General features: G+C 39.3%; 2 protein-coding genes across 2 annotated transcripts; both read left to right on the top strand.

Moving 5' to 3' along the window:
• Positions 1-472: 472 nt before the first annotated feature.
• On the top strand, positions 473-1414 carry LOC102911507 (olfactory receptor 2A1/2A42-like). Its single transcript, XM_016003600.1, has one exon. The coding sequence runs from the start codon at positions 473-475 to the stop codon at positions 1412-1414; it is 942 nt and encodes a 313-aa protein (XP_015859086.1).
• A 10662-nt stretch (positions 1415-12076) lies between these two features.
• LOC102911199 (olfactory receptor 2A1/2A42-like) lies at positions 12077-13018 on the top strand. Its single transcript, XM_016003599.1, has one exon. The coding sequence runs from the start codon at positions 12077-12079 to the stop codon at positions 13016-13018; it is 942 nt and encodes a 313-aa protein (XP_015859085.1).
• The last annotated feature ends 401 nt before the right edge of the window (positions 13019-13419 follow it).

The following is a 13419-nucleotide window of genomic DNA, read 5'->3' as shown; positions in this document are numbered from 1 at the left end:
CAATCATAACTTCTACCAAAGCAACTGGAATTCTTTTCCATTCTAGTGCTGATCTCATTTTGAGAGCTCTTTTTGAGATTCAGCAATTCCCTGACAGATTTGTCAACATAAAGCCTGAAATGATCAGTGCTTCATGGTTATTTTATATGTGTGGATTTGCTAGTTCTTGACAGCCGCAGGGTCAGTGGTTCTAAGTAAATAATCATTGGTGACACATTTTTCTTCTAAAAATTGAATGTCAGACTAGTTATTTTGCTTATAGATAATTTAGTTTTATAGGCATTTATTTATTTACTTTTAATTAATAAGTTCCTAGAGGAGGTTGTTAATAGTATTCCACCCCTAAGACAAGTAAACAATAGTTGTTTCCAACACATCTGTGGATGGCAGAGTCATGTGACAATGTCAAAAAATTGACACCTCTGTTTGAAACAGTTGTGTCCCAGTTCTCTGCATTCTCTTTCATAGTGAAATGGAGGAAAATCAGACAATGGTCACAGAGTTTGTCCTGCTGGGATTCTGCCTTGGCCCAAAGATTCACCAAATTCTTTTTGCATGTTTCTCACTCTTCTATGCCTTCACTTTGCTGGGGAATGGGGTTATCCTTGGAATAATCTGTGGAGACTCCAGACTCCACAGCCCCATGTTCTTCTTCCTCTGTCATCTGGCCATCGTTGACATTGCCTATGCCTGCAACACTGTACCCCAGATGCTGGTGAACCTTCTAGATCCATCCAAGCCTATTTCCTTTGCTGGATGCATGACGCAGACCTTCCTCTTCATGGCTTTTGCACACACAGAATGTCTCCTCCTTGTGGTAATGTCCTATGATCGGTATGTGGCCATCTGCCACCCACTTCGATATTCTTCCATCATGAGCTGGAGAGACTGTGCTGCTCTGGTTATCACATCCTGGACATGTGGCTCCCTCCTTAGTATGGTTCATATGAGCCTCATCCTGAGGCTGCCCTTCTGTGGACCTCATGAAGTCAATCACTTCTTCTGTGAAATCCTGTCTGTCCTCAAGCTGGCCTGTGCTGACACAACACTCAACAAAGTTGTCATCTTTGCAGCTTCTGTGTTCATCTTAGTGGGACCCTTATGCTTAGTGCTGGTCTCCTACACACGCATCCTGGTGTCTGTTCTGAGGATGCAGTCAGGGGAGGGCCGCAAGAAGGCCTTCTCTACCTGCTCCTCCCACCTCTGTGTGGTCGGGCTCTTCTTTGGCAGTGCCATTGTCATGTACATGGCCCCCAAGTCTCAGAACCCTGAGGAGCAGCAGAAGATCCTTTTCCTATTTTATAGTTTTTTCAACCCCATGCTGAACCCCATGATCTACAGTCTGAGAAATGCTGAGGTCAAGGGTGCTCTCAGGAGGGCACTGTGCAAAGAAACTCATTCCCAGTTGGTGTAATGTTTGAATCACAGTAATATTAGCCCCCAGCTGTTACCTAAATACAGAAATATCCACATTGTCTTTTTTTCTGTGACTGATGATAAAAACACATCCTTCTTCTGCAGGTGTGGAGGGAAAAAAATAGATAAGCTATATTCTTCTTTTTTTTTTTTTTTGAGACAGGATTTCTCTCTATAGTTTTGGTGCCTGTCCTGGATTTCATTCTGTAGACCAGGCTGGCCTTGAACTCACAGAGATCCTCCTGGCTCTGCCTCCAGAGTGCTGGGATTAAAGGCGTGTGCCACCACCACCTGGCAATAAGTTGTATTCTTGACACAAGGTTTTATCAGACATAACTAATTTCCAATTGAATTGATTATGGATTTATATAATGTTATTATATAATAATCATTTTTGTGGTGATAATACTATTATTATTATTATGTTATTGTATTTTAATTCATTTTCTAGTTCAAAACATTACATGTCATCAAACCTTTAAGGTAATTAGATATCTTCACAAACTCCATAGGATATAGAAGCAAAACAAGCTATACCCAAAGAAATCCCATCACACACTGGTCCATTCTGCAATTGTACTTGCCTAGTCTAGGAAACACTTGAGGATACATAGTCATTTGTGCTTTGTGAGACCAAGAACTTTCATATTAAAATTATTGACTCATATTAAGATCTTAACTTCTTTTCTGAGTGAAGGAACAGAATTAAAACAAGCACTTAGGAGGAAGAAGAGGGGAGTATTTTTTTTAAGATCATAGTGAAATCATTGAAGCTTCATTTACAGATTGAGGATTCAACTGACTCTTTGGTAACTAGTAAAAGAGTAAATGTGAGCATTGTCTCCTTGAATAAACTGAAAATGAAACAAGGTTAAACTGCTTAGGTAGTGCAGTATTCCTCTACAACTGTACAATGATGAATTGTGATTTATATCTGTTGCAGACTTTTCTATGCATGGTTCCCCAGCATCTTTCCATCAGCTCTTCTACTTCTATCAGTCTAGATGCCTGCCGCTGCCCTCCAAGATCACACCCCACTCCATGACAAGCTTTGCAGGATAGAGCTGGTACCTAGCTGGCTCTGCAACTCAGTTAAAAACTAGAGACTAGAATTCAGTCCCCAAATATTTCAGGTAGTTTTTCAATGAGTTATCTATGAAATCATTTAGTGTATATGCGCATGTATTCTCCTGTCTGCTTGTGTACACTCCTGTATACTCATATATATGCATGTGTCATGTATACACGAGTGTACTTCTGTGTGTGTGTGTGTGTGTGTGTGTGTGTGTGTGTGTGTGTGTGTGTGCCTGTGTACATGTGTAGGTCAGAGGTCAACTTTGGGTATCTTCCTCTTCTGATCTCCCTTTCAGTTTTTGATACAGGATCTCTTTACTGAATCTGGTGCCTGCTGCTTTACCTAGGCTAACTAGCCAGCCAGCGTCCAGAATCCTCTGCAGCACTGGGGTTACTGGTGTGTAACCATGCCTGTTTTTTTTTTTTTTTTTTTGTGGGCATTGAGGATCTGAACTTAAGTATTCATACTTATGTAGCAAGCACTTAGCACACAGAGCCATATCTCTAGTCCCTGAAATCATTTTGTTTTTTTAGTTTGCCTTGAGATATAATGTACTCTCATGTCTCTGGTCTTTCTAAATGCCACCATGAAGGCAAATATTGGAAGTATTTTCTTAATGTATGTGTTGTTCATTTGGATTTTTAGACTCTATCTATCAAAGAACAGAGTATGGCTATTTTCCCATTCTTATGTTCACACACCCAACAATCCACCATATGAGGACTTTCCCCACAAACCAAGCGATCCCTTTTCTGTCAAACACCAGCTGCATGTCCTCCAACTGAACTCTAACAACTATCCGTACTAGATAGTGTCAGGTCTCATGAGTTAATGGCTCTTCTCACAAGACTCCCCCTCTTCAGTTTGCAATGACAAGCTCCAGTTGTGACCTCTGCTTCTGACTGATTAGGTATAATTCAGGATTCCAATTTCATATCCACTACAGCCTCAAGAGTTGCTCAAGGTTATTTGGATTATATCCCCTTTGGGAAAAACATGACCTACATTAGAAATGAAAGGGCTGGGTGATGCAGCCTTGTATTGGTGGTTATTACCAGGCATAGCTGCACATTGTAATGAGGAGCACTTGTATTTGCCCTCTGTCCCAGTTAAAGCAACCCTAGCAGCCGAGAAAAATAAACCCTTTCACAAACACTGTGTCTTATTCCCAGGATCTATATATTCCAAATAAACACCTGACATTTGAAAGTGAAATCCCTCAGGACACACAGTCGAGAACGGCACCAGCACGCTCAGCCCAGAACACTTCTGTCTTGCTGCCCTGAAGATAGACCCTCCCAGCCAGGCGGTGGCTCACGCCTTTAATCCCAGCACTCCCAAGTCAGAGCCAGGAGAATCTCTGTGAGTTCAAGGCCAGCCTGGTCTGCAGAGTGAGAACCAGGACAGGTACCAAAACTACACAGAGAAACCTTGTCTCAGACAAAAAAAAAAAAAAAAAAAAAAAGATAGACCCTCCCACTGTAGGGAAAGGCTCCTTTACAGATTGCTCTGATGATGTTTTTCTTTCAGCACTGATCATATCCTCCTGTTTTAGTTAGGATTTATGTGTATTACTCTCTGTTAAATACCATGGTTAGTTCTAGAAGTACTTCAAGCATAAGATCTTTGAATGTCCATTAAAAGCAAATAATGTTAGCACATAAATTATATTTGTATTCCAATTTATACTGACTTTACTGTTGGCTTTACCCATTCCTATACTTATGTAACATTTTTATTCTTTAAAATAGTAAATACTATCCAGAAACTCAGTAGCTACTTCCTTCAAATGGAAGTATTTCCTCCTGCAATGAGTGCCCTTAAGACTTAGAAAATAAACTAAATTGATGAAGCGCAGGAAGACTTCAAAACTCACAAGTCTCAAGATGGTCCTGAAACTTAACAGACAAATAAAACCCCTCTCCAGAGTTGCACATAGTAACAACAGCTATGGAGTGATACTGTCCACCCACACTGCCTGAAAGTCATGTAGACAGTTTTAGAGATGCAGCTTTCATTGAGTCCTTACCCATTATTGAGGAGGCTCTTCAGAGATGAGGCTGCCCTTTAGTCATCCACACACCTGTAAGAAACCCTCCAAAATTCACTGGTCCATTAAGCTAGACTTAGGTGGATCTGTTTTGTTGTCTGTTGTCTGTGCCCTACCTGGGCAAATGAATGTTTGTTTACATCTCCCAGGGAAAGTCAACACAAGATAAATGCTGTCTCAGTTTACTTCCAACAGAACATAACAATTCGAGTCATAGTGCTAGCTATTGGCGTTATGTCCTTCAGGACTCTTTTTTTTAAGTTTCAGTTTTTGTTGCATTTCAAGCATAAAACTTAATTACTATCCTCTAATTTTTCAGGTTTATATCTTCAAATATGTGTTGATCATATAGAAATGTTTTCTATAAGACTCTGTTAGACAGATTTTCAGGCTATTTCTGCATAGAGACAATTTTCTGATTTCTATGTGGTTAAAAATAATACAAACATTAATAAACATATTTGTTTCAATTAACATTTGCTTCCTGTGTTGTTCTAATTTCCACGTGTTTATGTCTGCCATGTGTTTGTGTTTCACAGTGACAGCTTGCGGAAGCCGAGATCTTCCTATCTTGTCAGACACTAGAAAAGGTGTGATTTGGATGGTGTGTTTCCCAAACTTCCCTTTGTTTGCTGTTATGAAATTGTGTGTTTGCCTTGACCCGACTCAAATGTTCAGTCTCTTCCACTAGAATGACTTTTATTTGTTTATTTCTGTTTTGGGGGTTTTCTTGGCGGGGGGGCGGGGGGGGGGGACAGGGATTTTCTGTGTAGCCTTAGCTGTCTTGGAGCTCACTCTATAAACCAGGCTGGCCTACAACTCATAGAAATCTGCCTGCCTCTGCCTCCCAAGTGCTGGGATTAAAGATGTGCACCACCAATGCCTGGCTCTAGAATGACTCTTTATGACTGGTTGTTTATATGGTGATCCTCATAGTTATCTGTGGTGACGTATTGTGCCCGCCAATATACTGTGTCCCCCAGTAAAATTTATCTGAGGATCAGAGGGAAAAGCCAGCCACTATACTAGACACAGAAGTCAGGCAATGGTAGCACACAACTTTAATCCTATCATTCGGGAGGCAGAGATCCATTCAGATCTCTGTGAGTTCAAGGCCACACTGAGAACAGAGCCAAGTGTGGTGACACACACCTTTCAACCCAGCACTAACCATAGAGGTCTGTAGGTCTGTACAGACAGACAGGAAGTGACAGAACTGGGCAGGAAGAGGAAGTGATATAGCTGGACAGAGAGCAAATAAGATAGCAGAACAGAAAGACAGATAAGTGTGGGTATACAGTAAATAGGTCTCTTTGGAAGCTGCAGAGTTGGTAAGGTGAAGTGAATTTGTGGCTTTTCCTATTCCTCTGATCTCTCAGGTTTTCACCCCAATATCTGGCTCTGGGTTTTTCTTGAATAAGACCATTTAGCAATTCATCTACAGTTATCATGGGAGTTTTATTTACATTAGTTGCATATCTCCTGGATGCAAAAAGAAGATAAAATGTTTATGGAGTGTGTTAGGGTCCAAGAGAAGTCTCATAAAAGACCACTAGTCATGTATGCAATCAACAAGAGCATTTATTAAAAAATATCCTATATGTTGGGGTCTAACCATCTGACAAAGTAGCAAATGGTGACCATGAGGGAAGCTCACAGCCTCCTTAAGCAGGGTTAGGGGAATTCCAGGAAGGAGAGATTAGTCTCAGGGCTAATTGGTGGGTTTAAACAAAAAGTCTATAAGATTGTTAAGTGCCTCCAGTGGTCAGGAACTTTCCAATGGCAGGGTAGGGTCTTTATCTAGCAGAAGGCTGTGGGGTGCCTGCTGATTGGTTATCCCTGAGTTGTAGTTTTCCCAAGAACTGCTTGTTCAGCTCTAGCCAGCTCCAATAAGCCAAAACTGAGGCCTGGTCTCTGGCAGGGCTGCTAGGAGCCTGTCATGAACTTGATCTGGCTTCCCTGTCCTCTCAGAGTGTCCTCTATGCATAGAGGCTTTTCATATAAGGAATGATTGCTTGGCTTCCCTAAAAACAGTATGTTTTCTCATCATGGATACATACTCATGATAGAGGTGACATTACCTGCAAAGATAGGAAAGATGTAAGCATCTGCCTTGGGTTTTTGCTTTAACCTCAGAAGATCAGGATCACAATGTAATAAACTCACTAGTTTATGAAGTTCAGTATGACTACATTATTATTTCTCCAACATTTAATATCAGAATAAAATATAAATAAAAATGAAAATGCTTCTAGAATCATCTTCCATCTTCCTGTGAGAGACAGTAACTCATATGGGAAGCCACCTTGTGGAGGCTACAATCCTCCCAGGAAGGGACAGTCTCAGAAGGAGATGAATGAGAACTTCCAAGCAATGACCTACATTTGTGGTTCCTGCCTTAGAAGGTTCTGCCTTAAAGCAGGTCTTCAAAAGCCTCTCTAGAATACTTTACGCCCTCCTTGGACTCCCCAGTCTTTCTTATGACTCTCTAGGCAGCTTTTCCAGCACCTCCCCACCTTGGAGTGCAACTTGCAATCAGATGAGTTTCAGAGACTTTTTTCTCCATGTGTGCTTCAGCCTGGGGCACCCAAACTCCATCCAAAGCAGGTTGACTTGAGGACTGGATGCCAGCAGCTTCTTGGCAGGCTTACCAGAATCCCATGGAGACTGGAGACAATGCTATTCCAGAAATTATGAGATCAAATAGTGAGAAGTATTTAGGGATGCTAATGAGAGCTGTAGTCTCAGAGGTATGCTCGGTGGCTATGTTTCCTAATTGTGTGCTGGGGATAAGAACAGAAATAGAAAAACACTATTGCTTTGTTGCTGCTTCTAGCAGAGGGAGACGTGCAGGATATTTCATGGCATAGCCCTTCCTGTGACTCCTCAAGGGCTATCAACTAGGCTGGGCCCTGAGAGAATACAATATCCTTTCCTGAGGATGTGGCTACATTTCAGTCAGGGAGATTTCTGCAGCTCCATGGAAGATCTGAGGAGACAGGATCTGTGCTTTCCTCCAGCAGCTTCCCCTTGAAATGCTTGGGTTTAATGTTCAGATAAGAGGGTTTCCTGACTTTACTACCTTAATCCTCCCTGGCTGGCTAAAGCTTCTAGGCTTTGGTTTGCTCTTCCTTTGTTATTACCGCTCTTTATTAATCAGGAAGAGAAATCATTTGTCTCTATGGATGCTGAATTTACATGCTCATTATTCACATTCTGTATGTGAGTAATTTCTACATTGTAAGTTTGGATGAAATATGTGACATGATTTTCCTACTTAACAAAAATTATAATAGAAGAATAGAATAAGTTACAGAATGATGTTCCATTTCAGGAAAATTAATATATGCAGGTTATTTCATAACGGTTGCATTTAATTCTTGTCAACCCTGCCGAAATACATGCTAAGCCTATGAAAATGTTTTTATTCCAATGGAATATGAGGGCAAATGAATGTCAAGTCTATGTCTTACACGTACCTTTCTTTGTACATAGTTTTAAGGGTGTACTCAGACATCTAAAATGCACTGAACAAATATGTACATGTTAGATTTTCTGTAGCCAGCAGGATGTGTTTCTTCAGAGGTTATGGAAAGAAACATAGGTGTCAGGTGTCTCCATCATTGCAAAGTGAGAGATGGAAGAAATGTTGAAAAACTCAAGGTTTTTGGTTTAGAAGGTTTTGGTGTTTAAAGTTTACCTTTATATGAATCTCTTTCAATTGAAGATAATTTTGCAATGAAGTCTCCACAATACTGGTTCCGTCAACCTGCCCTACTTTGTATTCCTATATCATTTCATGCATAAGATACCACTCAATAGACTCAGACTAAGATGACCTGGCAAAGTCTCTATGAAAGTGTGAGTAAGAAAACCAATTAGTTTTCAGTTCTTTCTCATCACCTACAAGTAATCAGGCTTCTATTTGAGCTGAATAATTGGTAAACAACAGAGAATCATATTACAAATTCTGTCTGGCCCATGTCTGCCACTACAGAGAAGAGACAGATATCTATCAAACTTTGAGATTTGCTTTTCTAAATATGGAGTGTTTAAATGTTAAAGCTTTGTTGATACAGAAAACAAATTCATGTTTCTGAATTAGATATTTACTCTAGAATGTTAAAGTCATTGGATGGCTTTTTAACTGGATAAATGGTTGGCAACTTCTAAATTTTGAAATCACACATTTGTAGATTAATGTACGTCACAATATCTGAAATTCACATTTGCACCTGAAATACGTATCAGTAGGAAGTCCTTACAGATATCTTGATAATTAGCTTCCATTAATTGTTTTTATTAGTATTAGGTATATCAAATAGCTACCAAATAAAAATATAAGAGAAATAAATATTAAATTTAAGTGTTTAACACATTGCAAAACCTTTAGTTGATCTTACCAAATGTTAAAGATCTTACTTTAACACAAGACACAAGAAAGAAGTATTGCTAGGTTGTAGGGCTTGTTTCCTACAGAAAGAAGGAGCTGATTTAACCTAATTGTTAGAAACTATATTGTTAAAGAAGCTAGATCTAATAAGAAGACAAAAATTAGTTGTTTGTTCGTTTTTATGTACTTGTCATTTAACAAATGTCTGGGATACAAAATGGGCAAATATGCTCCACTGCTGTAGAGTAATCAAGACTGAAACAATAGTGCTAGCAGGATACTAATACATCTGACCTTTCTATCTTCCTCTGTCTGGGGCTATAAAAAAAACTATAGTTCAAAATTTTCCTATGCCTTATGTATTAAATAATTAAATAGAGACAGTCTTTCACTCTAAAAATTATAATACTAACCTTTTGTTAAATCAGCCTGTCATGCTTGGAACTTTAAAATATGTACATATTATTTAGATTATTTCAGTCAATGTAAGTTGGCCATGTATCAATAATGCTTCTATGAAGGTAGGCACAGCATCTGTTGTCATTAGTAAGGGAACATTTTTTTGGCAAGGTATAGTATTAAAGGGGTTACGTTGGTCTAGAATGTGGTCCCTGCTTTCTAGATCAATCTTTGGAAATTTTCTTCAGGAAATTTTTTTTTATGCACCATCAAAGCACAAATGCACAACACATAAGCCATAATATCCAAATATTCTTTTTTTTTTTTTTTTTTTTTTTTTTTTTTTTTGGTTTTTTCGAGACAGGGTTTCTCTGTGTAGCTTTGCGCCTTTCCTGGAGCTCACTTGGTAGCCCAGGCTGGCCTCGAACTCACAAAGATCCGCCTGGCTCTGCCTCCCGAGTGCTGGGATTAAAGGCGTGCGCCACCACGCCCGGCTTCCAAATATTCTTTATTTAAAATTCAAGATGAAAGTGCAATACAAGCAGACAATTTTGTTATTCACATATTCATTCCTTCTTTGTATGGTCACCTGTTCAAGAAAAGGGATCGTTACCCAAGACTGTAATTAACATGAAATGACAGCTAGAAGAGCTATTCAGAAATCATCCCAGGTAAGGTGATAGATGACCAGTCACCAGCACATCTACGTGGAGTGCAGACATCCTGTATCTTTGCTCTTCCTAGTTCCCTTGTCCCCCTCTCCTAAAGGCCATTTTACATGAACTTTCAAATGCTGCCTTATAGACATGGTGTCTACACACCATATCCATATCCATATCCATATCCTCCCTTCTTTTTACCCATTTTCCAGACAGGTATTTCATGAAAGTACCTACATTTGAGCTCACTGGTTGGTCAGATCCTCCAGCCCCACCTCTGGGGGATTATGTCCAACAACTGTAGTGGCCTTTCCACTTATAGGTCATTATTCTCAATAATGAATTTTACAATTGTTTCTTTAAGAACCCAATTCTGTCTCCTATGCCAGTTCTTCAAGAAATGCTTATTCATATACCCCTTGCTACAGATGACAGATAAACTGGAGACTAGCTAATATCTGTGTCATTTCTAACACTGATTATTGGGAAAGTAGCTAAGCTTCACATTATGTTGCCTGGATAAATTCTCACCAGCTGGCAAAGTTCTCATCAGAAACCACATTGTATTTCAACAGGGCTTAGTGAAGAAATTGTGGTCCAAAAGCAAAAGCAAAAGGCCAGTCTTTTAGACTATTTTATCCCTAATTAGTCCATTCAGATTTCTGTTAAGTGACCAACTGAAGTATCAACTTGTCGATAGTTTTGGAATTTCCTACTTACAGATAATGATAATTCTTGATGCTGATCTTGTTCTTTTCTGCTGTTGGTTTAAATAGCAAATTACTTAATTTTGGTTCTCACATATGGTATTCATTATAAATAGAAAGGATTGAATTAAAATAAAAAGAGTAGAACAGGCAGGATGACTGGGCAGGTAAAGGAGCTTGCTGCCAAGCCCATCAATCCAAGTGCATTTCCCTGGAACCCATATGGTGAAAGGAGAGAGTTGGCTTCTGGAAATTGTCTTTTGACCTCTGCACACAGACATGATAAGAATAAGTTAATAAAATGTAACCTTTTTTGCAAGTTTTAAAAATAATGAGTATCCTTCTTCCTTATTTTCATTTCAGACTATTCTTATTCTGATAAAACAAAGAAAGGGAAGTCAAAACAGACAGCACATTTGGAAAATCCCAAATCAGGGCCACCCTCCAAATCCCTGGGAGTTCCTAGGAATACAAATCCAGACTAATTCAGTGTCCAGTACTGTAACATCATGCAACTGAGAAAAAAAAAAACTTCCCTACTTTCTATGTGTAGAAAAATAGGTATAGTGAATTAATAATCCTTTCAGTGATCTAGTTACCAGATTATCAAACATTGATTTGTGCTCATTTATCAAAACGATGATACACATTTTCTATGCATATATATTATTTAGATTATATATTTAGAGAGAGAGAATGTTTTAGACAAATAAAAATACAGAAATATATAACTCCATACAGAACTATAATTAGATACTATTTCTACTACCAACTTTCTCCTCACTAACACTGCAAGTGTGTGCATGTGCTAAACTTCACCTTCTCCTCCATAAGGCACCCAATTATTATTGCCCATCAAAAACAGCCTCTATACTCCAGTTACAATTTAAATATTTATAAATAGCTATTTAAAGTTTTTGTAACAATAATCTGATTTCTACCAAAGCATTCTCCATTCTCTATAATTCTCTATTTTTTTTTTCCTGACACTATTCTTCTAAAAGCTCCAGTATTCTTGCTCCAGTGACTGACTAACAGAGTGGCACATGTGAAACTCTGAAACACTCTATTTCATGATACTTTTGTAGATATAGGTTTGGTAGTTCTTAATTACATCAGTGCCAGTGATTCTAGGTCAGTAATTGCTGATATATTTCCCTTCTGAAATTGAATGCCAACATTGAAACTTGAGCAGATGGACAGACAATGTAACTACTTGATACGTAATATTTTGTTAATTAATTTACTTGAATAAATTTCTAAGAGTATATTTTAAAAGTGTTCCATACCAAAAAATCCTCATGAAATAAAAAAATAAAACAGATGTTTTAGCATGATTATGTCTCCTAGTACTCTCTATCTCTCCTTCACAGAGAAATGGAAGAAAATCAGACAATGGTCACAGAGTTCATCCTACTGGGATTCTGTCTTGGCCCAAGGATTCATCTAGTTCTCTTTCTACTTTTCTCCCTCTTCTATACGTTCACTCTGTTGGCGAATGGGACCATCCTTGGAATTATCTGCCTGGACTCCAGACTCCACACTCCCATGTACTTCTTCCTTTCCCACCTGGCTCTTGTTGATATGGCCTATGCCTGCAACACAGTGCCACAGACACTGGTGAACCTCTTGGATGAAAAGAAGCCCATCTCCTTTGCTGGATGCACAACGCAGACCTTTCTCTTCTTGGCTTTTGCACACACAGAATGTCTCCTCCTTGTGGTGATGTCTTATGACCGGTATGTAGCTATCTGCCACCCCCTACACTACACTGTCATCATGAACTGGAGAGTGTGTAGTATAGTGGCTGTTAGTTCCTGGATATTTAGCTTCCTCCTGGCTCTGGTCCATTTAGTCCTCATCCTGAGGCTGCCCTTCTGTGGACCTCATGAAATCAATCACTTCTTCTGTGAAATCCTGTCTGTCCTCAAGCTGGCCTGTGCTGACACAACACTCAACAAAGTTGTCATCTTTGCAGCCTGTGTATTCATCTTAGTGGGCCCCCTGTGTTTTGTACTAGTCTCCTACACACGCATCCTGATGACCATTCTAAAGATCCAGTCAAGGGATGGCCGCAGAAAGGCCTTCTCTACCTGCTCCTCCCACCTCTGTGTGGTCGGGCTCTTCTTTGGCAGCGCCATCGTCATGTACATGGCCCCCAAGTCTCAGCACCCTGAGGAGCAGCAGAAGATCCTTTTCCTGTTTTACAGTTTTTTCAACCCCATGCTGAACCCCCTGATCTACAGCCTGAGGAATGCTGAAGTCAAGGGTGCTCTCAGGAGGGCACTGTGCAAAGAAACTCATTCCCAGTTGGTGTGATGTTTGAACCAAAAAGCTCGGTAGTTTCCTCTAATATTGGTCCCCAATTATTTCCTAAATCCAGAAAAGTTTATATTGCCTTCATATCTGTGTCTAGTAACGTCTGACCACACCCTTTCTCTTCATTTGTAGGGAAAATACTACATGTGGTGCATTGATTGGCTTTCTATGAAATGAGGTTTTATCAGACATAATTGTTTTTATTTTTAGTTGAATTTATTGGCTACAAAATTATATAATATTTCATTTTCTGGGTCCCCAAAATAGAATAAATTCTATCAAAATTCTAAATACATAACCTTGAAAAATACATAAGATTAAGAATAAAACAAGATACATTCAAAGGCAATGATCCCAAAGCCCCATGTCGAACTCTACCAGTCTCTTCCAGTTACACTTGC

Source organism: Peromyscus maniculatus, chromosome 3 (assembly GCF_049852395.1).
Source record: "Peromyscus maniculatus bairdii isolate BWxNUB_F1_BW_parent chromosome 3, HU_Pman_BW_mat_3.1, whole genome shotgun sequence".
NCBI classification, from domain to species: Eukaryota; Metazoa; Chordata; class Mammalia; order Rodentia; family Cricetidae; genus Peromyscus; species Peromyscus maniculatus.
Note: the sequence above shows the minus strand (reverse complement) of the source record. Positions and strands in the feature narration are given on the sequence as shown.